At 44.2% G+C, this 27,834-nt stretch overlaps 1 protein-coding gene across 4 annotated transcripts in view; it reads left to right on the forward strand.

Moving 5' to 3' along the window:
* The window catches only part of DIS3L2 (DIS3 like 3'-5' exoribonuclease 2), a 160,828-nt gene that overhangs the window by 54,054 nt on the left and 78,940 nt on the right, over positions 1-27,834 (forward strand). For all 4 annotated transcript variants that reach the window (XM_072344181.1, XM_072344183.1, XM_072344182.1 and 1 more), the window contains 3 exons: positions 9,825-9,931; positions 11,133-11,380; positions 18,245-18,418. In XM_072344181.1, coding sequence (XP_072200282.1) covers positions 9,825-9,931; positions 11,133-11,380; positions 18,245-18,418 — 529 coding nt within the window. The remainder of the gene's footprint in view (positions 1-9,824; positions 9,932-11,132; positions 11,381-18,244; positions 18,419-27,834) is intronic.

A 27,834-nucleotide genomic window follows, 5' to 3' on the forward strand; every position in this document is an offset into this window, starting at 1 on the left:
TCTTGTTCCGTTGCTTTCCAGTGTACATTTTGTGTTGGGAGTTACTTGTGTTGTGCTCAGCTGTTTTGTGTAGCTAGCAATGAATGCCCTCTTTTGAAATCTTGGACCCCATGTTAGAGCTGTATACTTTCAAGCTGCCTCTTTGACTTGGCAGTTCTCAATTTCCTGATGTAATCCTGAGTCACGTTTCTGTTGCTGGTTTTGCTTTTAATAGCAATGGCAATTTAAAAGTCAGAAACGGTCTAGCTTGGGACCAGTATCTAAAATAAGTATAGACTTGTGCCAGTATTTCATTTCACCTGTATAAGTAGGCTTTGATATAAAAGCACAATGGAAATTACTTTCCTTGGTGTATCGTAGCTCTCAAGGTGCCCTGGAGTGACTGCTGTTGGAGGCTCTCAGGTTGCCTCTTAAAAATCTGAGGGAGTTTTGCCATTCAGTTCTATCTTTGGATAATACTTGTAGGACAGGTGTTAGATCACAGTGCTGTCTACATGGTGGAAAACCAACCTATTTCTCCACTGCTGTTTTCTTCTTTTTTTGTGGCCTTTCCTTGTTCATCTTCAGGTCCTGTGGCTGTTTAGATTTCTGCTGAGTTTATTTTGCTATCGACTCTCTTAGTTGGTGTTTCAGCTTCTTTGGCTATACAACACATATGGGTTTTTCTCCACTTTCTTCCTCTGCTATTTAATGCCCTCCTTTTTTCATACACATAAAGTTTACGATGCTGCTTTTTCTGAAGGTGTTTTTGAGCAGCTAATGATGACTTTGGCTTGTTTCCTGTCCTTCGTGCAATTTCTCATATCATCACATATCCACATTTTAAGTCTTGCCTGGAAAACAGCTATAGTTATTCTAGCATCGGTGATAATTGTCCCGAAAAAAGAAGAGACTCTGGCAAATTCTGCCCTCAGGACAGCCAGGTGTGGCTCAAAAGGCTTTTTTAAAAGGACCAAATGTGCACTTTTTCGAGGCAAAATTTAGAATTTAGAAGTTTTCTGCACTTGCTGGGGCCTTCCAGTGGAACAAGGCACCAGTGCTGGAAGGCAGGGTGGGCCTGCAGCAAATGGAAGTGTCCATAGCTACCCTAGTGCAATAAAAAGCAAGCTGTGCTCACTCTGGGTTGGGGGGCATAAAGATCTAGGGGAAAACAACAAAGCCAAAGTTGCTCTAGTATTACTGGTATGCCAGAAGCTGTCCTGATCAAACTAGTTTGCTCAGCTCTGCTGAGCAGTTGGGTTAAAGATTATCTTTAGAAAGGTCTCTGGTTTGGGAAGTGATGAGCCCTTTTCCTCTCCAGCAAGCTGTTCCACACAAAGAGCAATACGATCTTGTTCCAAAGTTAGATCTTCTTAATGTTAAGTGCTGGTCATTGGATGTAGGTCTATTTTAGCAAAGTTGGAAATCCTTTTCTCCTTTCCTCCCGTGCTTTCAGCTGTATTTCCAGGGCACAAATATCTCTACACGCTGAAGAGACTTTCTGTTCTTTCCTTGCGAGGACTCTACAGATTAGCACTGTGAGTGTCCAATCTGAAGGAAGCCTCTCAGCTCCCTCACTGGTGGCTTCGGGTCCTCCTGGATTTCCTATGCCCTCTTGAAACACAGGCAGAGACCAAGGCGCAGTATCCTGGCACAACTCTGAGCAATACTGCGTACAGAGGAAAGGTGAATTGTCTGTAGTGCTTGGTAAATGCTCAGAGTTTTACCCTGAGTTCTCAGGGTTACTCTGTGTCACTGCTATGCAAGGAAGTCATCCACCAGTGGGTACGACCTCTGCCAGATCTGTAATTCTTTTCCTTAATCGTCATTCACATTCTCTGCTGGAACGGAGTTGGTGTAACTTGTATCGTTATTACTGAGCTGGAATATGTTACTTCTGTGACTTATCGCTGCTATAAAAGGATTTTCCTTACACTACATGTCAATATGTAATAAAAAATAGATTTTCTTTCGGAATCCTCCCAGCCTAGGGAAAGGGCAAGATGTTCTGTACAGAATGCTTTACAATGGTGTATCCCTACACAGGCTGCTGTGTCACCTGAGTTTATACAAATGCGAGCTGTCTCTTGTTAAATATCGGTATCGTTTTGCTCTGATAAAAGAAAGTAGCTGTGGAACAGTAGCAACTGCTTGTGAGAATGGCAGATGTGCTCATAAAATGATCCAGCCTTTCTTTGATATTCAAATAAAAGTTTGTAGCACGGTGTCACTGTGCCAAGAGCTATCTTTGTCAAACTAGTTTGCTTGGCTTTTCTCAGCTCTTCTCGTGACAGATCTTACTTTCCCAGATAGGCAGAGTATCCTGCTTCCCACAGGGTGGCTCACAGAGGTAATCAGGTCGGTGGACTGCCTGCCCTGGCGGCAATCAGATAGCTGTGTTTGTTCAGGATTTCCCCTTACACCTACACCTCTGCAGATCAGAGTTTGAACGTTGTGAGAGTTCTGCTCACTGCCTTGACGTCATAAAGTTTGAATAGAAATAGCTCACGTACGGGCAGACTAAACTGACAACCAACTCAGCCAATCGTGGGATGGAAAACTGAATCAAATAGCTGATGGTTAGTAGTCAGTGGAATTTGGGCTAGAGCTGCTGTACAGCTTAGTCCTGTCTCTGCCTGTTCAGCATTGGCCAGGTGGACTCTGGTCAGTCTCTTTTCAAGTCAGACGTGACTATCTCAGTCTCTAATAAACTTGGCAAGATCAGAAATCATCACTGAAAATTGCTTGGTGTCCATGCTGCTGACCACAGGATGTTATTGGATACCTTGGGATGCTTGGTTCAGTAGGAGTGGTGATGTTTGGTACCTTCACATTCCGGCTGCACAGTAATTCAGTAATGCATTTTTTCCTTGAGGTCCTGCTCTAGTGTCAGCGCTCAGAAAGGCTTTTGGACCCTTCTTGCAAAGAGGAAAAATGTATCTATAACCTTGAGTTTGTTTTGCACTTCTGCAACCTCTGAAGAGCTTCTGTGAATCTCCTGCTTCCATGTGCTTTCTCTTTTTTTTTCTTTCATGTGAGTGGGTGCTTCAGTGCCTTCTGTGCTCACCTGGAGCCTTCCTACAGTCAGCAGCATCTCATATTGGCATGGGCTGAGTTTAGAACAGCATTCCCATTTCTGTTTGGCCAAGTCCTCTAGTGATGAGAATCTGGACAACGTGCTCATCCCTCTGCTCTGCTCAGGTCCCATTCTTTTACTTTAGCTGTCATTAAATCTGTGACAAATTTGGAGCCCACTGATCTCGCTGGCTGCTGGAAGGAATAAATGTTCCTCTCTTTCTTCTTCAGAGTCTCCTGTTTGTTCTGAGTACTATTAAGGAGCCTTCATGGTTCTTTCCTAGCCTGCAGCTTTCTGGAGATGGATCATCTCCACTGCATAGCTCTGAACATTTCTAGGCCACAGCAGAGTGAAAGCTCACCAGGAAATCTTCTCAGTTACACGGCTTTTAATAGAAATCCTTGAGGTGGAACTGTCAAAAATCAGATCGGTTTCACTCTGCTTGAAGCCTGGAAAACCAGCAGAGGAGCTGGAGCCATTTCAGCTGCTGGGCTCAGCTCTGTATCCGTTTATCGTAAGTTGACGTTTGCAGGTCTCTGGATCTAGCTCTTTTGGTTGTTGCTATAACTTTTTGTATACGAGAGCATAGATTTCTTGAAGAGTAAACAGTACAACAACTTGAGAAAAGTGTTCAACTGGTGTTGGACAAATTGGGCTTTAAGGTAGCATCGACTGAGTGCTACAGGCTGGCTAAGCCTCTGTTGTTCTTCTGTTGCACAGCTGATGCCTGCAGTGGAAGTTAATGTTGTGGAAGCTTCTTATGCTGTTCTTTTCCCAGTAAGTTATCTTGACCCACAAATGACTCCTTAAACAAAGAAAAAAAAAGACTTTGGCAGTTAGTTAATGGGAATTAGATTAAGTTCAGCATATTACCGTATGTTCCTGAATTCACCTGTGTTTCTCTTTTGAGTTAGGAGTTTAGGTCAAGAAAAAGGAGAGGGCATGGTATTGCAACTGAATGGTGGGTGTGAAGATAAACACGTTAGAGTACGGTCATTGTTAGCAGTGAGATTTCCAGGATGAATCAGATTAGGGTTCATTCAGCTAACGTATTTTCCATGCAATTGTAAAATTGGACACACACGCTTTAGGAACAAATGCCCGTACAGGAAGGAAGAACATTAAGTAGGCAAAATAGTTAATGGAAATGTTTTTGTAACATTTTAATTTTACTTGTTGTTCATGTAACAAAACTGTATTTCTGTAGACTGTAGAGCTGCCCGAGTTTTTGGAGATTTAATTCTGTTGCAATAGAGCTTCCATCCCCCCTGTTGACTGGCAGCTTCTCAAGGATGGAAGAGGGTCTGAGGTCTGAATACCAGCGCTGTGGTTGCAGTCATGTAGTGTGGCTACTGAGACAGACACAATTTGAACTCTTGGGTGAGATGGCAGCTTTCCAAAAGGATGCTGAGTCTTGGTTGATCAAGCTTAGAGGGTTCTAAGGAGCACTGACACTTGTCTCCCTGTTCTGCCATCTCCACTGTTCTTTCTTGTGGAGGTGGTGAAGTACAAGTAGATGGCTGTGCTTGGCTGAGACGTGTGTGTAAGGAAGCCAGCTGTACTCACATCTTCACATTGCCCTTGCTCTATGTTATTGCAGATGGCCATTTTTTTTTTTGCTGTACACATCTGTTATTATGCCCTTCCTTTCCTCTCTGAGGGTCTCCTCCCATTTGTGCATCTTCATAAATCTCCTCGGTCATCATCTGAGTCTCCAGGTCAGCATGCTGGTGGGCACGCAGATGTGTGAATGCAGGTGTTCAGACATGAATGGCTGTGCTGGATGAGTCTGCTTAGAGTGTTCAAAGCCAGCATCTCTGGGAAGTTACTCATGTTCTGTTGTTACACTGCTCTGTGATGAGGCAGCTCAGGAGTGCTGTGTGTTTCAAAGCTGCTTTTCTTTTATACCTGGAGAGCCTTCCCGCATTGCACGCAGGAGCAGTTAGGCTGAATTTGGACAAGCTGCACTTGTTGAATTCCAAAGCTGTTATCTTAGCAGTGTTGTCACAGCCAACTGTGTGTTCCCTCCATCACAGGTGGAAAGCTCTGTGTAGATATAAATACTTGCAAAATATTGCTTCTTGTGTGGCTTTTCCCCAAGCAAGACTTGTAGCTTATTTAATGTAAGTTCTAGTTCTGGATTGTATCTTGTGACAAGTGAATTTGCTCATTCACTGCCCAAGTAGTGACTGGGTTTCACATCAAATTGTGTTGTCTACCTCTCTAGGTACCAAAACAAGTTTCTAGAAGCTGAAATCATTAGTCCAGGAACAGATGTTTCTAAGAAACCAGATTCCTTTCAATTTGACCCTCAGAAAATTGCATTTTGGTTTATGTGGTGATGTGTAAGACCAAGTATGGATGTGAACTATTGGTTAATACTAGTTGTTCTGCACTCTGGAGTAAAAACCTACTCTGTGCAAATGAATACCAGTGCCAGAATGTGAAGAACTGGGTACCACCATTAGCAGAAATGTGTTTCTTTCTCATTATCCTTGACATTAAGATCAAAGCACAATGGCTGCGCTCCAGCACGTATGCATGCATTTGAATGCACTCAATTTTGGTGTAGGGGAGTTTTCCTTTCCATATTTCTCTTGTGTTAGCATAGGCAGGACTTCCAAAAATGCACGGTGTAACACACAGCCCTTGAGGTGATATTTATCATCAGTTGGCTTTTATTTTTTAACATCCATTTCCATGTTTTGTGGTACTAAAACATAACAACTGCTCATTGAAACAGACAGCAAAAAAGCCTGGATTTTGTCAGGTCTTAAAAAGCGCAAGGATGTTCTGCCACCGCAGCACCAAGCTGAAGAGTCATGCTTGCATTTATTAAGATCTTCATACCAGTGCTGTCTTTGGATGAGCTGTGCAGGTGTGCCCATGTAAGCCAGCTGACTTCTCAAGCAGCCGGTTCTTCTAGCTGAAGTAGCAAATGCTAAACTAAATTTTGTTTAAAAACTTGTTTCTTTCCATCCAGGGAGAGAAGATTTTTCTTTTCTTTTCTTTTTTCCAGTGAGTTGTTTTTGAGATCTGAAACTGTGATATATTTTCATTTGCAAGTGGATATTGCATCTTTAATTGTATTCTTTTTGGACAGCATTGCATATTTCCACAGTGACCAATGCAAACCTAGTGAAAGTAACTTTGGATCTGTCACAAGTAATCAGAATTTTAGTCTGATGGCTTTTGGTCCACTTTGGCCACCTCTTAATGCCTGGTAATTTAATTGTAGAAGGAAATTTGGGGGAGCTTGTAAAAAAAGAAAGAAAGAAAGGGAAAAGTTGGAGCTAGGAATGCTGTCAGGCAGATCTGACTGTGCTCCGAAGCTGCCTCTTCCCATCTGTGACAGAGGGAGGTGAATTCCACAACGTCCTGGATCTATTTTGTTGGTAATAACACAACTAATTTGAGTTGCGTTTTGTATCTAGTGCCTAATATGTATTTTTATTTTTTTTTTAAAGTAAGACTGTTACAGCTTTGGTTTGTCAGATAATCGCTGAAAGGAAAACACTGAGATTATAATGCAGTTTCACTGGATCCTGGTTGCTGAAGTGTGTTTTCACTGTAAGATAAGCTTATGAAGTATTGCCCAAGCTAACATAGTAAATCTTTCTCAGAAAACATGTCTTTGCCCAGGGTGGAAATATTGAATGGTCATTGGATAACCACTACAGTAAAGGGGTCAGAATAATTCATTTTTAGTTTGGCATAATGCAAGGAGTTTCTTCCCACCTCCCCTGCTCAGAAATCTGCTCCTCTCACAAGTTAACTCTCCTTTTAGAACTGCCTCTATGGCTCTGCCTTGTTTTGTGAGATGTTCCTGTCTCCCAGCTCAGATCTTCCAGGCCACCGGCTTCTGCAGGGGCCCCGGCTCCTCTGCTCTCCACCCATCCACATGTCAAATTCCACCTTCAGTGAATAGAAGGACAAGAGGGAATGGCCTCAAGTTGTGCCGGGGGAGGTTCAGGTTGGAGGCGATGAGTGGTGGTGCGATGGCACAGACTGCCCTGGGAGGTGGGGGAGTCACCATCCCTGGAGGTGTTCAAGGAGCGTAGAGATGTGGCACTGAGGGACGTGGTTACTGGGCAGTGTTGGTGGATGGTTGGACTCAATGATCCTCGAAGCCTTTTCCAACGTGAATGATTCTATGATTCTGTGAAGGCAGATGTGGAATGCTGTCAGACTGTGCTTAGGGGACTCACGTGATGGATTTCTCACTGCTTTTGATGTAAGGAACCCGTGCTCTTGGTGCTCTGCAGATGTAGACCTCAGAGCATGAGATACAGCCCTGTTATAAGCAGAATGTTAACTTCAAAAGAAGCAGCTACGAGCTATCGAAAAGTCCACGTCTTTTGGCCCCAAGAGTACAGAGCTTCTTGTGCATCTGTTTTCCTGTCCTTTGTTTCAACAGCGGTGTCCAACAGTGAATGTATGTGATGGCCTTTTAGATACTAGAGAAAGGTGGGAGGAATAAGTAGATGTCTGGGATTTACTTTCTTCTTTCTTTCTGTTGATGTTGTAGATCTGACCCTCTTTCTGATGAAGTTTCTACTAACTCCAGGATTTTTTGGGAGGGATGCTGAAACTGGAGAGACCCCTGAGGAAGGAGGTATTCTCCAGCCAGCCAAAGGCCCCTGGTTGATTTTGGCTGTGAAGGCAAGAGGCAGGCTCTGCCATGTGTCAAAGTGAGACTTCATATGCCTTCTGGTACCCGTCCTGGGTTCACATAGGTGAAATATAGCAGTCCTGCCTGTTCTTTGGTCCTGGGTGAAGGACATGCTGGTGACCCATTTGCTGGGCTGCAAGTGACAGCCCCGCCTGGTGGTTCTGTGCTTTTCTGTGTGTGCATGTGATACCTTCCAAGGACGCTGCTGCTGGCTCCTTTTCTTCCTGCTTCTGTGAAAAAATGCAAGCAACGTTTTGGAGAAATTGGAATTGGAAGGAAAAGTGGAAAGAAGTCAGCATTAATAGGGATGTATTCCTCGAGCATGGTGCTTTTCCCATTCTTGTCTGATGTGCCTCAGGTCAGCGCCGTCATTCTGCTTTGCTGGGAAAGCAGTAAGTGCAAATCTTGCTTTCTCCAGACACGTTTAGGTCTGGTTCCTCTTCCATCCAGTGTGTGCTGTGTGGTGAAAGAGTTCACTCCAGCAAAGCACTCAGCTTGTGTTAGGTGTGCCTGCATGGCTGGCCCTTGGAAGGCTACCAAGCTCCCATTGCCCTCCCTGCCTGCCAATGTTTCCTTGTCTCAGATCGTCCCGTTCTTTGTCCTTTATGGTTGGCACACCACAAACCCTTTACTATTAACCGATGGCTTGAAAATTTTTGAGAAAATAGAACATCTCCTTGCTTTTATTCTTTGCTGACCAGATTCCTGGTCCAGCCTCTAGCTGACAGTGATCTTAGAGGAGAAAAGCAATGAGGTGTGTGAACTGAATATCTCTTTGAATATCTCTGCTTTTTAAACTGTGTGGAATGACCCAGCAGGTTTATTTTTGCTTTTGTTTTGTTTTTCCCAACTATTTTATAACCGTGAGGCTCCATGGTTGATTTATCCCTCAGTAACCCTTATTGTGGCAAACCCAAGTTCGTCCAGCAGAAGTGAGGGAGAATCAGTAGAATCATTAAGGTTGGAAAAGACCTCTAGCATCATCTAATCCAACTGCCATCACTATTGCCCACTGGCTACGTCTCACAGTGCCATATCCTCATGGTTCTTGAGCACCTCCAGGGATGGTGCCCCCACCACTCCCTGGGCAGCCCCTATCAGTGCATTGCCTCTCTTTCTGAGAAGCATTTTCCCCAAATATCCAAGCTCAATGTTCCCTGGCACAACCTGAGGCCATTCTCTGTCATCCTATCGCTGTTACCTGCGAGAAGAGGCTGAACCCCACCTTGCCACAACCTCTTTTCTGGGAATTGTAGAGAGCATTAAGGTCTCTCCTGAGTCTCCTCCAGATGAAAATCACATCCTCAAGCCACTGTCAGACCAGTAGCCATGGGCTCCCAGCGGCCATTTGTCTCACAGGGGGCTGGTCCAAGCCTTCTCGATGGCAAGGATTGCGTTGGCTGTTTGTAAATACAAAAAGCATTGGCGTGCTGGCTGCCTGTAACAGATACTTTCATTGTGAAAATTGTGTACTGGAATTTAGCTGTCAGTTGATTTAAATACTCTTGGCATCTGGTGAAGGAGTTTCAAGGGGAAGGAGCGTGGCTGTTTGTCATACACAGCAATTACTTTCATAAGGCTTTTTAATAATCCTGGTCTGCAGCCGAAGAGGGTCAGCTTAGTAGATGTGGTTTCAATGTCTAAGATAAACATGTGTTTTATAACCTTGCATAACATTTGTTAAGGAAATTAAATATTAAATGAATGTATGTACTTAAAGGACTGTTTATATAACGTTAATGACTCCAACTAAGCAGTGCCAGGAAATTAATGTATTTCTTAGTATTTAAGAAATAGAGTGTGTTTTCCACCATTTTGTTTATTATGGCTGATAAATTTGTACTTGTAAAGTTTGGATTTGTTTTGACTTTTGTTGTTTTCCAGCAGATCTCCATGGTAAGTGAGCATATACCTGTTTTCTTTTGTAGTCTGGAGAAATAAAGTTGCTTAATACTTGGCTATGCAAGCACTTGAGTGCTTTCTCCTTTCAGATAAGTCTAATACACGCACCTCATACTGTATTTTACAGCAAAAGTCCAACATAAATTCTTGATGGAAACGTGCTGCAGTAACGGTTGTGTTTGTTGTTTGTTGCAGTGAAAGCTGCTGGGATCGGAGCTGTGCACAGAACAAAACAAGAGGAGGTACCCAAGGTGAACGATCCCAGGCTCCTCCCAGATAAGTTCCTTCAAAGGACAGCTAAGGTAAGTCCATAGGAAGTGGCAGCACCACTCTGCTTCCAAAGGCTGGAGGAGACCAGCATTGGCCTCCCCGTAGCCTCCATTTGTTGATTTTTGTATAAACATTCCTTGTTTCAAAGAGTGTAATTGTCCGATCTGATAAAACTCAAGTGTCTTGTTATTTTTTCCAATTATTCTAGTTTAAATTCCCTTTCTTTGTTAGGCAAAATTATTTAACAAGATTCAGAAAAAATAAAAATAATAAGAAAAAAATTGGATACTAATATGTGTGTCAGAATATCCAGAGTTGTCAGAATTAATACTTAAAGACTTTGGAAGGGCTGTTAGTGCTGTTGGTTCAAGACTTGAGCCAACCTTCGAATGTCAAGAGAGCAGTGAGACAGGCTGGGTCAGGTCTTTTCCACATCTCGTGCTTTCCTGTGCAGCCTCTCGTTGTGGTCCCAGTTGTGGGCTGGGCTGCCCACTGGTCTCCTCCAGCGTGGCAATTGCAGCATTCAGAATCACACAGAGGTGCAGCTTCTGAAACCTTCAGGAAGGACTCGTCTGTATAAGTTTAGGAAATCAGCTATAGTATTTCTGTTATCCAGTGATTTATTATGGTCTACAAAAATATAGCCTGGATGAACACCTCTCTGGAACAATTATTTAACGGTATTGTAATTTATTATTCTTTTCAAAGCTGTCTTGTATAAAGGTAAAATAACCCCTAACTTCAGAAAGCACGGGGAGGAGAGAACTGCCAAGTTCCCCACAGCACATCCTTTCCTGTGGTTAGCATTGGATCCGCCAGAGGCACCGTTTTTGAACTGGCCTGTTCTGCACTGAGTGTCAAAATCGCAGGCCGGGGATACAAATGAAAGATCTTACAGGAGTTGCTTGTATGTTGTGGCTAATTCCCTGCGTTTGGAAGCATCTGCTTCATGTCTGGTTTTGTTCTGTAATCAAGAAAATCGCTGCAGAGAGCTAGCACTTGGAAGGCACGGAGCTCTCCTATAGCCATCAGCAAGATGGCAAGGAAAATACACTGTAAATATGTGCTCGGTTAAAAAAATGCAAACAAGAAAGTACGCATAAGGAAGTACAGAATACAGGCCTTGTGATTTTCCTAGGTATTCTGATGAGCCTCTGTGCAGGAGAGCCTATTCTGCTGCAGAAGATAAGTTTATCTGAAGGTATTAACTGTAGAAAACCTTGCCTCTTCCAGGTGGTCTATATTTTGGAAAAGAAGCATTCTCGAGCTGCTACAGGCTTCATCAAGCTTCTGGCAGACAAGAACAGTGAACTCTTCAAGAAGTGTGCCATGTTCTCACCTGTGGACCACAGAGTGCCCAGAGCCTACGTATCTTTGGCTGATTGCCCCTCAGACTTTGTGGCCAGACCTGAGGACTATTCAAATATGCTCTTTATCTGTCGCATAGTGGACTGGAAAGAAGACAGCAACTTTGCATCAGGGTATGTGGCTGCTTTTGGAAGCAGAGATAAGTGAGATTCACTTAGTTTGATGTATGCAATGAAGACATTAATCTGTTATCTATCCATGTAGGTTGTGGATGCCCCATCCCTGGAGGCATTCAAGGCCCGGTTGGATGGGCCCTGGGCAGCCTGGTTTAGTATTAAATGTGGAGGTTGGTGGCCCTGCCTGTTGGAATGGTGTTGGAGCTCCATGATCCTTGAGGTTCCTTCCAACCAAGGCCATTCTGTGATTAACAAGATGCTTGCCTTTTATACCTCCTATAGCTAGTGGAGAAACTCAGATGAGGCTATTGACTGCTAATTGCTAGTTATGTCTTATGGCAATATGATATTAATTTCTTTTGGTGCTTGCTTTGACTTGCTGGCATGTCGCAGCATTGATGAGTGTATAGTCCTTGCCCAAAGAGCTTGCAGTCTGGAGAGAACACACACGGGTCCTTAGCTTGACCAGCACAAGCACTGCAGGGTGCAGGACTGGATGCCTTTCTGCCTTTTCTCCCTCCGTGTAATAAAAGCACAAAGTGTGTAAGCAAATTCTTTCCTGAAGGTCAGTAGCTGTGGAGCTCATCTTTGGTTTTCTTTTAAGTAGAAAGAAGGCACAAATGTTGTGAAATTTAAATCTGCATTGCTTCAAGGAAGGATGCTAGAAATGGCAAAAAGATTCACTGTCGTCTGAAACAGATGAGAATGGTGTTACACTCTGGGCTTTTTAGGAGGCACTGTAAGGCTGCTACTGTCCAGAGTTCAAATCAGAGGTGTTACTGTGAAGGTGAAGATTTTAAGCCAGTGTAAATGGCCTATGCAGAGCTGGATCCAAATTGCAAGTTCATCTTGCTTCTCCTTTATGGAGACCCTGTTGTCCTTAGCATTTTCATTCTTCCTTGGGAACTGCTGCAGTGCATTAAGACCCACCTGGAGCAACCACACTGTTTCCTATTGAGTTGGTCTCAGTAAGGAGTGGTGGACATGGATAAATCTGTTCAGTCATCTTGGGAAAAACAGAATAGTCCCGATTCAGTTGGTAATGCAGAATAGGTAGCTCTGACCTATGGAAATGATGTGGCCAGATGTTCAAGGTGATTGGGCTGTGGATGTAATCTGGAATATGTGCCCTAGTGGGAGTTGGGCATAAAGCCACTTCCTCTTGCAAACCTGTTCTGATGGAGTGTCAGGATAATGTTTTTACAGTTCTCAGCTCAAACTCCTTGTAAAACTGAAAACTTGCATCAAAACTTTTGTTTTGAAATGTGCTGGCACAGATCTACCAGCCCTAAAACTACAAGCAACTCTAAATTAAAGTCCCTCTTACCCTGCGGGTTTTTTTCTGTTTTCCAAAGTTCATTATCAGTTGTGGCTGCTTTGTAACAGCAAGTTTCAGATGTACTTCTTGAGAGCCACATGAGCTGTTAAGTCACTCTGTATTTTATGGCTAAACTGTTGTGTATGAACTGAAGTGGCCTCCCTTTGAGCCCCACTTAACTTGGGTCTGGCTGTGCTGTGAACTTCACTATGACTAAGTTGCTTGTTGGCAGAGAGGTTTTTTTTTTGTCTTTGACTCCAACAGAGAAAAGACTGGAGGGTGATTGTGCTGCTTGGCATCATGTCACAAACAAAACGAATGAGGAGGATGGGCTTATGTCTTTATTTGGGAGGGGGCTAATGCATTTTTCTTTGGCTGTGCTTCTGACAGCATTGCATATTCTCATCTGGATATTTTGGTACTTTCCAAGATGTAAAGGGTGTTGTCAGGAAAGAAACCTTCCACGATTGTCTTCATACATAATCGTTTCCTCTGTGACTCGGTTGCACTTCAGTAAGTGCCTTGTGGAGATGGGAGCGTAAATCCTTGTGACCCGTTTTGTTTTTAACTATAAATACATGTTTGCTTAGACAGTGCAATTCAAGGAAACCTCTTGAAGGTCCCAAAAGTTCCTGATTCTTTTGGAACGTGTTGATAAGCTGGCTGCTTGCTAGCTGAGCCCACAGCTGAAGGTGATGAGCAGGTGACCAGCGACTCCTTGCATGCTTGGTTTTCTGAACTTGCTTGGCATGGTGACTAGATAAGGAAGCTGAATGTCCAGCCTTGGTTTTGTTGACCAGAGACTTGTCACTACATCCTTCTGGGTCTGTATCTTCTTTTACACAGGCACAGCTAATGTGGGGCCCTTAGTTTTACTGCTGGTCCCTAAGCTGGCAATCAAGTTTTCCTTCCTGCTCTTGTTGTCCCTTGTGGCACTGTCATGCTACTTGGCCTCAGATACTTCTTTCCACCGCTGCCTACACTAGGGGAATTGAGCAAACGAGTTGCTCATAGCTCTAAGGACAGTCCCTGCTGAGGCAGTGCACTCCTTACTTCTGTCTGCAGACTTCATGACATGCCTTTGGCAGTACTGCCATCATTCTGAAAACGTCTGGACAGAAGACCTGTAGATCTTCGTAATGCGCCACGTAAATCTGCTGGAAGGACAAGGAAAACTCCCTGTGAGGTTGGCAGTAATTTCTTCTGGATGTCTTAGGTGTTTTCAGGCACTTTCTGTCCTGCAGTCAAACTCCTGCAGGCTGCTCGTGTGCCTTCGTCAGCTTTCCTTTTCCCTTGGGAAGCTTGGTGCTGTGTTTCGAGTTCACGGGGTGTTCTGATCTTCACAGTAACCACACGTTGGCAGTGGGATGTCCCAGTTAAGGGCTTGGTGGTGGCACTGGTCAACCAGAGTGGTCACCTGCATAGCAGGAAACCTGGCAGCCCCTGGAGGTCCCCTTGGGGAGGGGGTGCGTTTCTGTGTCGTGATTGCCACCTGGTGGTCACCACTGAGACACGGTCCCCTCTGAAGGCCACCTCGTGTCACCCTGGCTGCTGGAAGGAGCACGGAGGACCCAACAGCTCCGTGTCCCACTGGTGATGCTGTGAGTATGTGCTGCCATACTCCTTTCTGCGCGTGATGTGATTTGACTGTGGCAGTGAAATGCCATTTCACTGTACCTGCTTCAGGTCACAGGTAAAGCAAAGCGGCTACAAAATATTCTCCTGTTTCAGGTAAATATTCCCAGTAATATTAAGTCATGCCATATACAGTTGTTTGGCTTATCAGCGATGGAATCTAAGGCTATTTGGAGTGTTAGTCGAAACATCCCCACGCGTTTGGAGATGGTTATGGGTGGAGTCTTTTAGTTTTTGGCACTACAGTAGGATGATGGATAAAACTACTAAAAAGGAATAGGAAATTATCACTGTCTCCCTGCATGGAGCTTTGCATCAAGGTGGTGTGCAGTTAGTGATGAACAGGGTGTTCAGGAGGCTGGAGCACTCCTCCTGTGAAGAGAGGTTCAAAGAGCTGAGGTTGTTCAGCCTGGAGAAGGCTCTGGGGAGAACCTCATTATGACCTTCCCATATCCAATGGGGGCTACTGGAAAAATTGTGACAGGGTAAGGGGTAATGGTGCTTTAAAATGAAAACAGGAAGGTTTAAATTATGTATAAGGAAGAAGTTATTTATTCAGAGGGTGGTGAAGCATTGGCACAGACTGCCCAGAGAAGCTGTGAATGCCCCATCCCTGGAGGAGCTCAAGGCTGGGTTGGATGGGTTTTTGGTCATCTGGTGGGAGGTATCCCTGCCTATGGCATGAGGTTGGAACTACATGGTCTTACCAGGACCTTTCCAATTCAAACATTCAGTGATTCTGCTGCTGCTCTAAGAAACACTCTGTATTAGAATGGCTGTGAGCATCTCTGCTCTAGGGGGAGGCTGAGAACGACTATGAAGTCCCTGGGGAAGTTACTCACTTTCATCTGGGAGCCTGCCTGGCTTTCTAAAAGAAACAAGCCTTGTGTAATTATGCATGGTCTTTTTGGAGAGTTCTTATCAGGTAACCTTTGACAACATCGGCTGGTTTTGGCTCAGTGTGGGGAATGGAGAGGGTTCCAATGTAGGTTTGTGGAAACGGATGGTTGAATAGATTTGATCAACATCCCCGTGAAGGGGCAGATGGCAGCAGGAGCGTTACTGCCTCAGGCACACAGCTGTGGGAGATGAGGCCGCGGTGAGTCGGCAGCTCGGAGCAGCTCAGTGAGCTTGCAGCCACAGCTGGCTTGGAGAAAAACCCTTCGCTGCGGCCTCCCCACATCCCAACTACAGCACGTTGCCATCAGTGCTTTCCCTGAGCCCGACGTCAACACGAGGGCATTAAAGCAGCCCCCCGGGATGTTCTAATACTCTCCCATCAACGTCACAGGCAAAGAAATATTTACGTCTGCTTCTTTTTTCACCTTCTAACATTTGGAGAAAAAAAAACCATGCAAGTCTGTGGTGCCACAGACACTGTGACCGCTGCTGGGCCCAGTGCCTGTTGTTGTTTATAAGCCTCTTGAACTATTCTTGCTACCCTCGGTGGCCGCAGAGCCCCATGAGTGAGCCTGGCTGTTACTCTGGGGCCATTGGTGATCCTATATGCGTTACCTTTGATCACATGCTGTCCTGTCAGATTCTGCTCTGATGCAAGTCATCATGTCTGCGTGACTGTAGCATGGCCCCAATTAAAGCCAGTTGTGCACTTTTTGTTTCAAGGTACTTGGGAAATGTTCCCTGGAACACCGTAAATCAAATGTTAATTACTATTAAAAAATATTAGTCCTATATCAGACCTCTGAGTAAACCCCTTATGGTTCCTAATCTAATTTCAGTAAACGGATCAAGAAAACATGGGTTTCAAAACTGAGCTGGAAAGCACTCTGGTATTAAAAGGTGCTTTCCATGACTTGTAGTGTGGCCCTCCAGCCACCCCTCTGCTTGCTGCCCTTCTCAAGAAAGGGGCACCCAAGACTTAAGCTCTTGCCCTTTCTTTTTGGTAGGGCAACGTGTCCTTTTTCCTCTTTTTATAAATATATTTCTATCTATCTGCCTGCTCAGGGAAGTTGGGTTGAGGTACTTCTTCCTGTGCCTTATGGAGCTGGGTGCAAGGTGTGAGTTTCTAACATAGATACCTGGGGGCCAGCAGACCCACAGAGCCATCCTTGTGAAGCCTCCCAGCTGCATGTTAGATCCTGCAAACGAAGTGGTGATTTCTCTGGTTTATTGTTACTGCTGAGAGAGGAGGAGATAAAACTGATGCCTCGTTTATTTACATTAAAATAAAGATCAGACTGGGACCAAGCTGCAGAAGTGGAGAATTAAGCCTCCATGCCAAATGTGCACGTATTTCTGCCGTAGAGTTTGCACATAAAATTGAAACAATGGAGGGAAATATCTTTTATCCTTGTTTTCATTTTTATTTTAAAGCTAGGCAATGTGAACTCTACAATTTACCACGCCACAAGGCACACAATCCTTTTCAGCATATTACACAACGTGACAGGTTTATTACGCAGCCCTTCCCGTTGTGAAGAGAGAGCTCCGCTCCCATAAAGAAGATGGGCTTGCTTGCACTGCGCGGATGAGGTTTGTTCTGTGGGTTTATGGCACGTTTGAAGCACTGAGAGCATCTTGCTAGTCCAAATGACAAGTACGCTGCTTTGGCCCCGATTTTGGAAATCCATTAGTGCCTGTTCTCACTCATTAGAATTAAAGCAGAAGGATCAATACTGTGATTGTGTATTTTATGCAGTGGAAAAACACGTATTAGAGTGGCTGTATTTGCACTGTGTTATTACCCCTCTCTTTTGTGTCATATTTTGATGGATTTGCCTTAATTTCAGTTGTAATTTTCTTGGACCGGCGGCGTTATCTCTATTGCCTGCAGTGCTCCATCCACCCTAATGGTATATTTAAAAAATAATTATATATGTACGTATTTATAAATAATTGCCTCTGTGTACTATAGAGCATTCTAGGGATGAGAAAGGGGAGGAGAGTGGGACTTTGATTCTCCTGTAATGTTTGTGAGCAAACAGGGAGAGAACAATTCTGCCCCCCCCCCCCCATCCTTTGGAACCCCACTTGGCGCGCTGCATCCAGAACTGAGCGCTTGTTTGACACCAGAGCTCTCAACCAATGTGCCACGGGGTTTGCAGGAGGACAGATGAAAACTTGCTCTAAGCATAACAGAGCAGCCGCCTCATCCACACGTGTGCAGATTACTGCAGCAAAGGCTATTAGCATGTGGGACAAGTTCCCTTGTCTATGGTTTGCTTCTAGATCATAGTCCTGAGGTCTCTGTGTCACCAAGAGGGGAGGAACAAACTAGTAGGAACGTGCTGATTCTGAAGAGAGCCTGGACAAGGAATGGAGAGGTGATCTGTGGGCATGTCTATTCTTTCAGGCCCTTGTAAGAAAGGCAGCAAGGGTTCTTTGAACTTTGCCTTCATGGGGTGGCAGTTTGCCCAGGCAGGGCGGTGTATATCTCTAAGATGGAGAGAGCCATGCAGAGCTCCCTAGCAGCTCAGTTGTCTTCTGCAGAGCTGCCTGGGATCAGTTGGAATCTTGCTTTCAGGCTGTGGGGCTGAATCATTTTTTAAAGTGCTAAGGAGAAGGGGCATCTCAAGGGAAGACGCTTCTGTGAAGCTAGAGCTGCCTATGAGACAGGATATACTTCTCTTATCCTTGTTGAGTGTATTTTTTCCCTACAATTTAATACTTCTACCTCTCCAAGAACATAGTAATATAAAACATCTCCTTAATATGAGATGTACAAAACTAGGCCAGGGTTCAGTCTGGTAGTTTTGTATCTCCAGCAGATAAGTCATACATAACTCATGGTATGGTCTGATTTCCTGCCGAGTCCTCTTCCAGAACTCAAAGTGAATGGATGAAGGAGTGCGTTTGAGGGCCGGGCAGCCTCTGTGTTGGGACTGCAACAGTGCAATAGTTTGTAAGTATGCACTCAAAGAAGCAACCCTTTCTCTTTCTTTTTGCAGGCAGTTGGCCAAAAGTCTTGGTCAGGCAGGGGAGATCGAGCCGGAAACGGAAGGAATCCTGACAGAGTATGGCGTGGATTTCTCGGACTTTTCCCCCGAAGCCCTAGAATGTCTTCCCCAAAGCCTGCCCTGGGTGATCTCACCAGGAGAGATGGCCAAAAGGAGAGATTTAAGGTAATGACAGAAGGCCTGCTCTGTCGCTCCTCCTCGGGTTGGTGCGGCATTGCTTTGTTTTTGTTTATAGTTTTGGTTTCATCACACTTTGAAAAGGCTCTGATGTTATTACAGGGAGCGTATTACACGTTACCTCTGCTAATGTGGAAAGAAACTGCTTTTGAAAGTATCTAGAGACCCAAAAGACAAGTTATTTGAAGAAGTGTTTGTGAGGCAAAGGAGGCTTTTTCTCAAAAGAACTATTGAAAACTGAAAATTTGGTGTTTGGCACCTAATCTGAAAGCTTTATGTTTTTGTCTGGAATGTATGACGTATTTCAAGGGTAGTTTTATTGCAGAGATTTTCTGAATGCTTGGCAGATCAAATTATCTTGGACATTGTTACTTTGAAACTTAAGTACAGGTAGAGACTGTCCTATGTTTTCCTGTCTAGTCTCAGCGTTCTTCTGCTTTGAAGAACTGGTGTCATGGGGAGTTTGTGGCGGCTCTTGGTCAGGTTAGCAGCTGGCAAATGCATTCTCTCCCTGCAGCCTGGCAACTTCACGCTGTCCACCCACCTCACATTACCCATCCCTGCAACTTTGCGGTGCTCCCTGCTACCGGCTTTTGGGAACTCTGCAGTCTGTTAAGTGATGGACGCTCTGACATTGTTGGTCTGCCTGGATGTAACAGGCAGACCTTCACTAGAAAAGATATAAAGGCAAAAGAAGAGTGTTTTGAGACCTTGATTTGCGATAAAGGAAGGAATCTGCGTGAAAGCAAAACAGTACTTCATTATTAAGACAGTAGGATGTGTTCCGCTTTTGGAGCATCCTGTCTTGCTTGGGAGATCGTTGTGTTGTGGGTAACAGATTCAGCAGCTCAGTGTGGTGTTGCTTTCTTGCTTATCACAGAGGTGAAGCAGACCCACCAGTTTGATGCCTCAAGTAGCCTGCAGTAGTAGAAGCTCCTCTCTCTCTATCTGTTACTGGTATGAAAGCTAGCAATCGGAGAGGGATAAACTGCACCCGTTTGTATCTGTGCTCCAACTCCAGATGTTACTTTGGATTTAATCCCGCACTGCAGCCTGTGACCTTCTTACTGCTTCAGCTTTACTGGATCTCAGTTGCCATACAGCAGGATAGCTCAGGGGAGGGCTGTACTTCATTCTGACCTGTGGTAGCACTCAGGTACCAGATCTAGACTATAGACTTCAACTAGCTTAAAAAAAAACACCCAAAAGATGCTGAAACCTGCAGTTGAGAAGTTACTGGAAAGTGATTATTTTTATATTCCTGACTGCATTTCAGTAGCATTCTGTGCTTCTTCTGACCAAGTTCTTTCAAGCAAATAAAGAGCTTGACTTGTCTCCAGTCAGACAGTCATTTTTGGAAACAAATTCCAAGTGGATTTCTTGCTTTTATTGCTGAATTATTGCACTGGGACTTATCAAGGTGATAACAGTTTTGCAGTTAAGCCATGTAAATCCCTCTCTGCCCCTTCCTGACCATAGTGCACACTACAAAGAAGATTTCCTTTTGATCCTCTCAAATATAAACATTTAACAGTCAAGGTTTTTAAGACAATTATTCGAGCTTAATTTACTAATCCTTTTAATGTCAACTAGCACACTGCTGACTAACTAGTCTGTAGTCTAAACATGAAGATAACACGAGACTTTTAGTTATGACTGGGCACCTGACCTGGGCAAACCCATCTGCCGAGACTGAGTGAGATGAAGGACAGATATCTTGTCCGTGCCATCTTGTAAATGTGTTCCTTATCTTCCTGCAGCTCTTTCAGTTTTACAGAAAGCATCTTCTTGCCATACATAGTCTGTTTGGATAGCAACTGTGATCTCACCTACACAGCCTGTGCAGAATTGCTTCCAGGAGGTTTTTCTTCTCATTTCTTCAGCAATGGCTCCCAAAGAAAGCTTTACATAATATTTTTTATATTACTTAAGGCTGAGAAGATCCAAACCTTGTGGATGGCTTTCAAATCTTTCAGCTGATTTAACTCTCTGCCACTCGTGCCGTTTCATCACGGACATCTGCTTTTTACCTACATGATTTTATCTAACTGTGAAATGAGGCAAGTATTTAATGAGCACTCCCAGCTTAATTGTTTGCAGAGAGCACTGAAAGCTTCTAATGAAAGGCACCAGGCAAATGTTAGGTACTGGCATTGCATATTGCGATTGTATTTTACAGAGGGCATGAAGTTTCATAAAGTATCACAGTAGCGTGGTTGAAGAAACTTCCAGAGACATTAAATGTGTTAATACGAACAGGACCAAAGTTCTTTTTATTACTCAGGTGGATGGGAATTGATATTTCTTTTCACTGAAGCTTGAGGAGTGTTTGATCTTTTGTTTTTGGAGAAGCATCAGAGATTTGGCATTAAAGGGACAAATTTTGGTGGGTGCAAGGTTTCAGCCTTTCTCCCGTCTTTTCTAGTCTATCAACTTATAACTGTCATTTCCTTGTTTGCTTTGCTTTCTGCTCGGTGTTTCGGTGGTGCACAACCTGTGCACTGAAAAGGGTCAGGGCAAAGGAGGAAATGCAAATCTCAGGGGTGGATGCAGCAGACAGGGCACCAGAGGAGCCCCATTTGAAAAGGCGTAGCCAAGAATCTAAGAAACACAAAAACTATTTATTTCTATGGCTTGTTCCAAATGTTTCTAATTTCATTCATATCTTTTTGTTTCCTTTACTTCTTAACTGGGACAAGAAACTAAAGCCAGGAAAGTCCGATCATAGTGGGAAACAAAAACCTAAATATTGGAGAGAGAAAAAAGGCTGATCTGTGCAAAGCAGTTCTGCCTTTTGCATGTGTCCCATTGTTGGTGTTACTGTGGAAAATGTATAACATCACTCTTTTGGAAAGCGCTACAGCCTGTTCAAGTGGAGATGGTTTATATAGTCAAACATGGAAGAACTTGAAGATATCTGTTTCTTTACCATTTGCCTAATAACAAGTGAGCCTGTTGACCTCTGCTGGACTATTACAAATGTGAAACTTGGCACTCAAAATTGCTTGCTCTAAATTTTCCAGTTGCTTTCTCTTTTTCCACTTGATGTCATCCTGCCAACTAGTGATTTTATTATTATAAACAGGACATTGTATTCACTTTTAAGAAGAAATATGAACCTGAAGGTAAAATTACAAACTGCAGTTTCTCAGCTGGCAAAACACAAAACAATGAGCTAAAAATACTGAGCAGAGAAAGGGTGCTGTAGCAGGGAACTCTGAAATGTCTGCAAGATGGATGTGATCTGAAGAGAAGAAACTGATTGACTTGAAATGAAAAGCTCTGTACTCATGAGAATCTCTAATGGCTGAGATCAGAAGGGATCTCTGCTGATCGTGTACTTCAGCCCCTCTGGGTGAACTACAGCAGGGACTTAGGGCTGCTGATTTTGGCTATCTCCAGAGATGGAGGTTCATTGACCTCTCTGAACGATCTGTTCTGGGGCTTGATCACCTTTACTGGCTTTTGTTTCATTTAGTCGTATCTTCTTTAATCTTTCAATTGAAGCCTAGATAGCTCGGGAACAATCTGGCTGATCACCTTTATTTCTGCACGTCAGTATTTCCTGATATTGATAAGATGTCCCCATCTGAGCTGAGCTTTCTCCTTTTGAAGCCAAATGGTCCCAGCTCTCTCAGCCTGTCCGTGTAGATTTACACACTCCAATACCTCGATCAACACTGAAATCCTTCAGCATACTTGCTTTGGTATGTTGATATCTTCTTGTTACTGGTAAGCTCAACATTAGACACAGCACTTGAGTTGTGGTCTTACCCGTGTCCAGTAGAGGGGAAGAAGCAAAGGATTGCATCCCTTGACCTGCTGGCAGTACTTCCTACTGCAGCCCAGGACACTGCTGGCCATTGCTGCAAGGGCATGTTGTTGGATCATGTTTAACTTGCTGCCCACCAGGACCCCAGCCCCTTTCTTCACCAAGCTACTTTCCAACCAGTTGGCCCTCAGCTGTACTGGTGTGCAGTGTTATTTCTCCCCAGGAGCAGGACTTGGCTTTTTCCTTTGAGTTTCATGTGATTCCCACTGATTCATTGCTCTGCTGAGGTCTCTCTGAATGACAGCAAAACTGTCTGTGCCTCTTTTGAGAAGCATGAGTCTTTTTCAGCAGCCTTCTGGTGGCCTGGAGAGCGTCAGACTGGGTCAGCAAGGATCCACAGCATTGGCAGGGAGCAGTTAATAGTCACTTGCTTCCTTGCTAGGGCACAGCTAATGAGTTAATGAACTTTGCTCTTGCAGGCAAAGAGCTCTGAACGTACAACAGAGCTTTCAGCCAAAGTTTGCATCTTGGTATTTCAGTTTGCTGTGACCTAAATTGCAACTGACCTAAAGCTCTCAAAGTTATTAAAAGCTAAATTGTAATTTTGGCTGCCCATTCAGAAACGTAGCATCCTTTCTTTGGTTGATGAGGGAGGAAGAGTGGAGATGCTGTGCTGGCTGTGTTCTGCTGTGGAGGGAAGCACTGTTCTTAGCACTGTTTGTAACGGGAAGGCACTGGCAATAGGACAGTACCTGCACTGTGGTTCTGCCCAGTATTTCATTCTCACTTGAGGTGTGATGCAGCTAATAACAGGGATTAGCAGTGCTTATAGTGAAGGGCTGACAGCATGCTCTTTGCAGCAGTTGCCCAAGAAGACTGTTGGCTGACAAAATGAGAGGTGGTGGCAAAATATGAAATATAGAAAATGGCAGCCTTGAGTGGAGCAAGGAGCTGGAGGAAGGCACTCGGCCTCTGAAACAGATGCCTTTTCAAGGCAGGTGGAATACTTCAGCTTGAAATGAGTGCAAGTCAGATAAAACATCATTAAGCAGCTTGTTTCCTGGAGATTTTCCACTACAAAAAGCTAGTGTTAAGTAGAGCAGGTCTTACTCAGCTATAATAGGATACGTGAAAATGCTCTGGTTTCTGATGGAAACTGAAAAATGGCTTGTTTAGCAAATGTATAAGCAACATTGCTACAGACCTGACTGTTATCTTGGCGTGGAGCAGAGACACAAACAAGGCCAGATTATGATCTCTGCCCGGTCGCTGGGCGCTGAGCTGCTCTGTGACTAATTCAGTGCTCTCCATAGGGAGATAGATGGCACACAGAGGATTACTCAGTGGTGTCCGAGGATGTCAGATCTAGTCCCTCTCTAACAGAATGGACTCCAGAAGAGTGGTGATGGCTGTACCTGCTCTGGGTACATCTGCAGCCCTTGGATCAGTGAGGAGAGCTAGCATTAGCTCCGTGCTCACCCATTAGCCGAGTAAGTAAAACTGAGTAAAACAGTGCTCCTGTCAGAGTGATGTGATTCAGCTCCTTGCTTCTGACGCTCAGTTGGCTTCTTCAGGTCCTTCGCTCTGTTTTCATAACATTTTCTACTACACTATAGCTACAGCAATTGTGGTGACACTGTTTTGTGCAAGATGATGCATGGTGTTTGCTGTCAGATGCTGCTGTTACCAGTGGCTGGTGTACACAGACGCGCTGGCAACTTCACTGCTGTTTTTCCTTACAGGAAAGCGCGTGTGGTCATTGGAAGTGCAGCTTCAAGAGGAGTCAGTGGTGTGCAGTTGGACAGGGTTATTGTGCTCTGATGTTATATGCCATCAAAACTGAGCTTGCTTAGTTTAGAATCTGTTTTGCTGTGGAAAACAGTAATAACTTTTGCAACTAGGTTGTTATACATACACTCTTGTTCCTGTCTGGCTGCCTGTTTTATGGAGAGAATTACAGAGGGAGATGAGAAGTAAGTCTTTAATCAGGTTGGGAACATGTCCGTTTCTTTCTGGGTTCTACTGGATGATGAGGTGGGCTTTAGCTGCACATGATGAGCAGAAGACAGTGCCCTCTCCTGTTGTGTTTATACATGTGGGGTGTTGCCATTTTCCCTGATATCACAGTGCTTTGCTGGCTCTGTTTGCTCATTGCAGGATGGGTAGATAAGAGATGAAGGACCCAAGACCTGGTGTCAGGTGGGGTGTCAGTCTGTTGCTGTGGAAGAAAAAAACAGAACCTCAGTAGGGATATCCCCACTGTGGCCAATCATTATAGAGAACAAAATTTTCCTTGTGATTTCATTTTGATTCTGAAGACGAGAGGGAACCTATTTGCACCTTTACAGAATGCAGTGTTTGAATATGAGTCTCATCTCAGTCCACCTTTCATATCTGTGCAGAGCTCTTTCCTTATCCGTGGCCTTTATGAGATGAGTTTTCACATCCAAATAGGAAGTGGTGCCTGTAAGGCAGAACATCACAGTCATTGTCCTGGCTTCGTGATTCCTGAGGTTACAGGAGAGAAGTGCACCTTTGTGCCCTTGTGCAACCAAGAAAATGGGAAGTGGAAATCACTTTTTTCTCCAGATCTTTGCTCTAAGCTGTCGAGTGTCCAGATTGTGCTCTCTGACCTGACTGTCTTGGGTGACGGATCATTGTTCCCACCTGATTCTTGCATCCTCACTCTCTAAAAAGACAGAAATGAACGTAATATATGAAGGCATCACTGGGGTTAAGAGATGTGGCAATCCAGATTAGACCAACTAAGGTATTCTGGGAGCTGAGGGACTGACTTGGAAGGGACAATTAACCATTCTATGTGTGTTTGCCAATAGTGAAACTGGGAGTTCGTGGAAGATATACTATTTAACGGTTAACATGTGCAGACCAAAAGGAAGTGAGAATCATTTATGATGGTGGGAGGTTACAAAGTGGTATTATGAGGACAAGTAAGGTAAAACAAGGAGGAAACCTTTCCTGTCCCACCTAAAATAGAACGTAGCTTTGAGTGCTAAAGAAAGTATTGGAAACTCCATCACTAAAGATGCTTAATACTATGCTGGAGAAAGTCCTTGCAAATGTATTGTCAAGTGTAGCTCTGACCTATGAGGGTTGGATGACCTAATGTCTCTTCCATTTCTAGCTCTGTGCATCTATGATTAAAGTAGTTTATATAATGCAAGTGCATTTTCAATTACACTCCACCTTCCTGCGTGGGATAGCGGTGGTGCAGAGACCTCATTATATTTGTGGCACAATTACAGCATGACTTGTAGGAAGTATTGCTGGTGCTTGGTCTCTCTGACATTCTGATCTCTTTTATGTATACACTGGCTTTTCAAACCGTTTAGTTATGTTACAAGATTGCAGTGCTCTTTTGGAGGCCATAAATATATGGAAGGAATAATTGATTCTGGTTCGACAGTCCAGGGAGCAGTCCTTGGTGAAAATGTAAATGTTTATTGTTGTAGAAGCTTAATTCATCGGGAGTCATTGTCAGCCATTCCCTTGGACCGAGCTCTGCTTTCTGAACCAGAACAGGACGTTAGCTCAAACATAAACACAGAGGAAGTAAAAAGAACAGGACAGGTTTGATGTCTAAAGTTGGGCTTTCAGTGTGTTTTATGCTGCGCTGGGTTTTTGTGGGGTTTGTGCAATTAGCCTTTGGAGCAGGCAGTTTTTTTGCTTCCCATTACTGTGTAATTTCAGTTCGTTTTGAAATTCATGCACCATGCAAAAAAGAGCTTTGTGCTGCGTCGAGTATTTCTGTCGGTGTGTTACAGTGCGGTCAGAGTGCCTTCAGAGATTTGTCAGGGCACTTCTACTGCATGCATGTTTTGTAATGTATTCCTTTTAAGCGTCTGCCTTGGAAGCAGCCGCTGGGGTTTGAAGTGAAATCTGCCAGCATCGAGTGTGACAAATGTGGTAGACACTCCACGTAATGGATGTCTTTGGGAGTGGGATGTCGAAATCTCTGCAAATGTTCAGGCACTGATTGTTCTCTGAGATTTCTGCCTGCAAAAGAGTACTTCACACCCGCGTGAGTGATGAACACGGGTGGAATTGGTCCCATGCTTGTTGGCGCTGTGCAGCAAACCTGTGCAGACAGCGTGGTCAAGTTGGGTTTAGTCGTGATTGAAGAATGAGATTGATTTTTGCGGTTGCCATAACAATTGGACTGCTGTGTGAAAAAATGTTTATAGCTTTCACTGGAGTGAGGTGACAGCTCTAGGATGCCTATTTCCAAATTAAAATGACTGTTTCCAGCTCTGACAAATGATGTATGTTTAACTTTTCCGAGGTAGAGCTCTGCGGGGTCTTAGAAATGACCTGGAGAGCTCAAAGATTCTTAAAGTGCCTTTGCTGCTTAATTTTAAAAAGCCAGCTTTGAGCTGGAGCTAATGAGGGAAAACCAGGATGCTGAGCTTACCCTCCCACACAGCTATTGTACACACTCACAAAGTGAAGAGAACAGGACAACCTAAAGAGTCCCTGGAAGAATGTAAATGCATTGCAAGTGTCTAGACATGCAGTCACTCTCACTGTAAATGTCTTAGCACTGACATAGTCAAGTTTAAAGCAGGCTTGCAGTGCCTATACTTCAATAAACAAAATGATGGTCATTGCCATCTCACCTCGAGCTGCCGCAGGCTGCATCCTCTGTCCTCAGCTTTCCAAGGTTCCCAGAGAGCTGGTGTCTGCTTGCTTCTTTGTCTGGTGGGGACAACATCTTGCTTCATTGAGGGTTTTCTCTTGCTGCATTGGGTACGTGCAGTTCTCCAAACTGCTATTTCATGGTTGCCTGCATTTGTTATAGCAGTGGAAATCTGGGTTCTGTGTCTCTGCTGATGGGCTGCTGTCTGCGTGCTGCTGGTGGGAAGGCCATCCAGTTGTGCCTGGAGGGTTTGTGTGGATGACTTGGATCCCATCAAGCTTTTCATTGGGCTGTTTTTGCAGAAATCATTTTGATTGCTCCCAAACTTTGCCCAACTGCTGACAGTACCTTGGGACTAGGTACTAGGGACACAGCCTGAAGCCACAGCTTGCAAATGCAACGCTTCATCTTGGTCCAGGTAGACCTCCACTTGAGTGCTGGAGCACTGACTACTGGGATTGTCATAGTGTTACAGAATGGCTTAGATTGAAGGGGATCTTCAGGTTCATCCAGTCCCGTGCCATGGCAGGTCAGCTCAGGCTGCCCAGGGTCCCATCCAGCCTGGCCATGAGCATCTCCAGGGATGGGGCATCCACAGCTTCTCTGCGCAGCAGTGCCAGCTCATCTTCTTGTGTCATGGGTGTTTGTATTTTATGTCTAACGTCAACCAATGTGTTGAATTTTGCACTCTTCTAGCTGGCAAAAAGCTGATGTTGGTGTATTGTACCCAGCTCTGCAGCACTATTTACACACGGAAAAACAAACTGCTCTTGCAGCCCCATGATCTGTGAACATTTTAATTATGATGATGGTAATTCTAGCTCACTAACAGGCTGTTTATCTTACCTCTACTCCTGCAATAGCCATTTATTTTAGGTCCTTTTAAAGGTAAAAAGACTAACTGCTCTGCAGATATGCTTGTCTGCTTTAATTAGTCTTCCTTAAGCTGTACAAAGAGAAACTGCACTTAATTAG

This window comes from Excalfactoria chinensis, chromosome 9, assembly GCF_039878825.1.
Source record: "Excalfactoria chinensis isolate bCotChi1 chromosome 9, bCotChi1.hap2, whole genome shotgun sequence".
Taxonomy (NCBI): Eukaryota; Metazoa; Chordata; class Aves; order Galliformes; family Phasianidae; genus Excalfactoria; species Excalfactoria chinensis.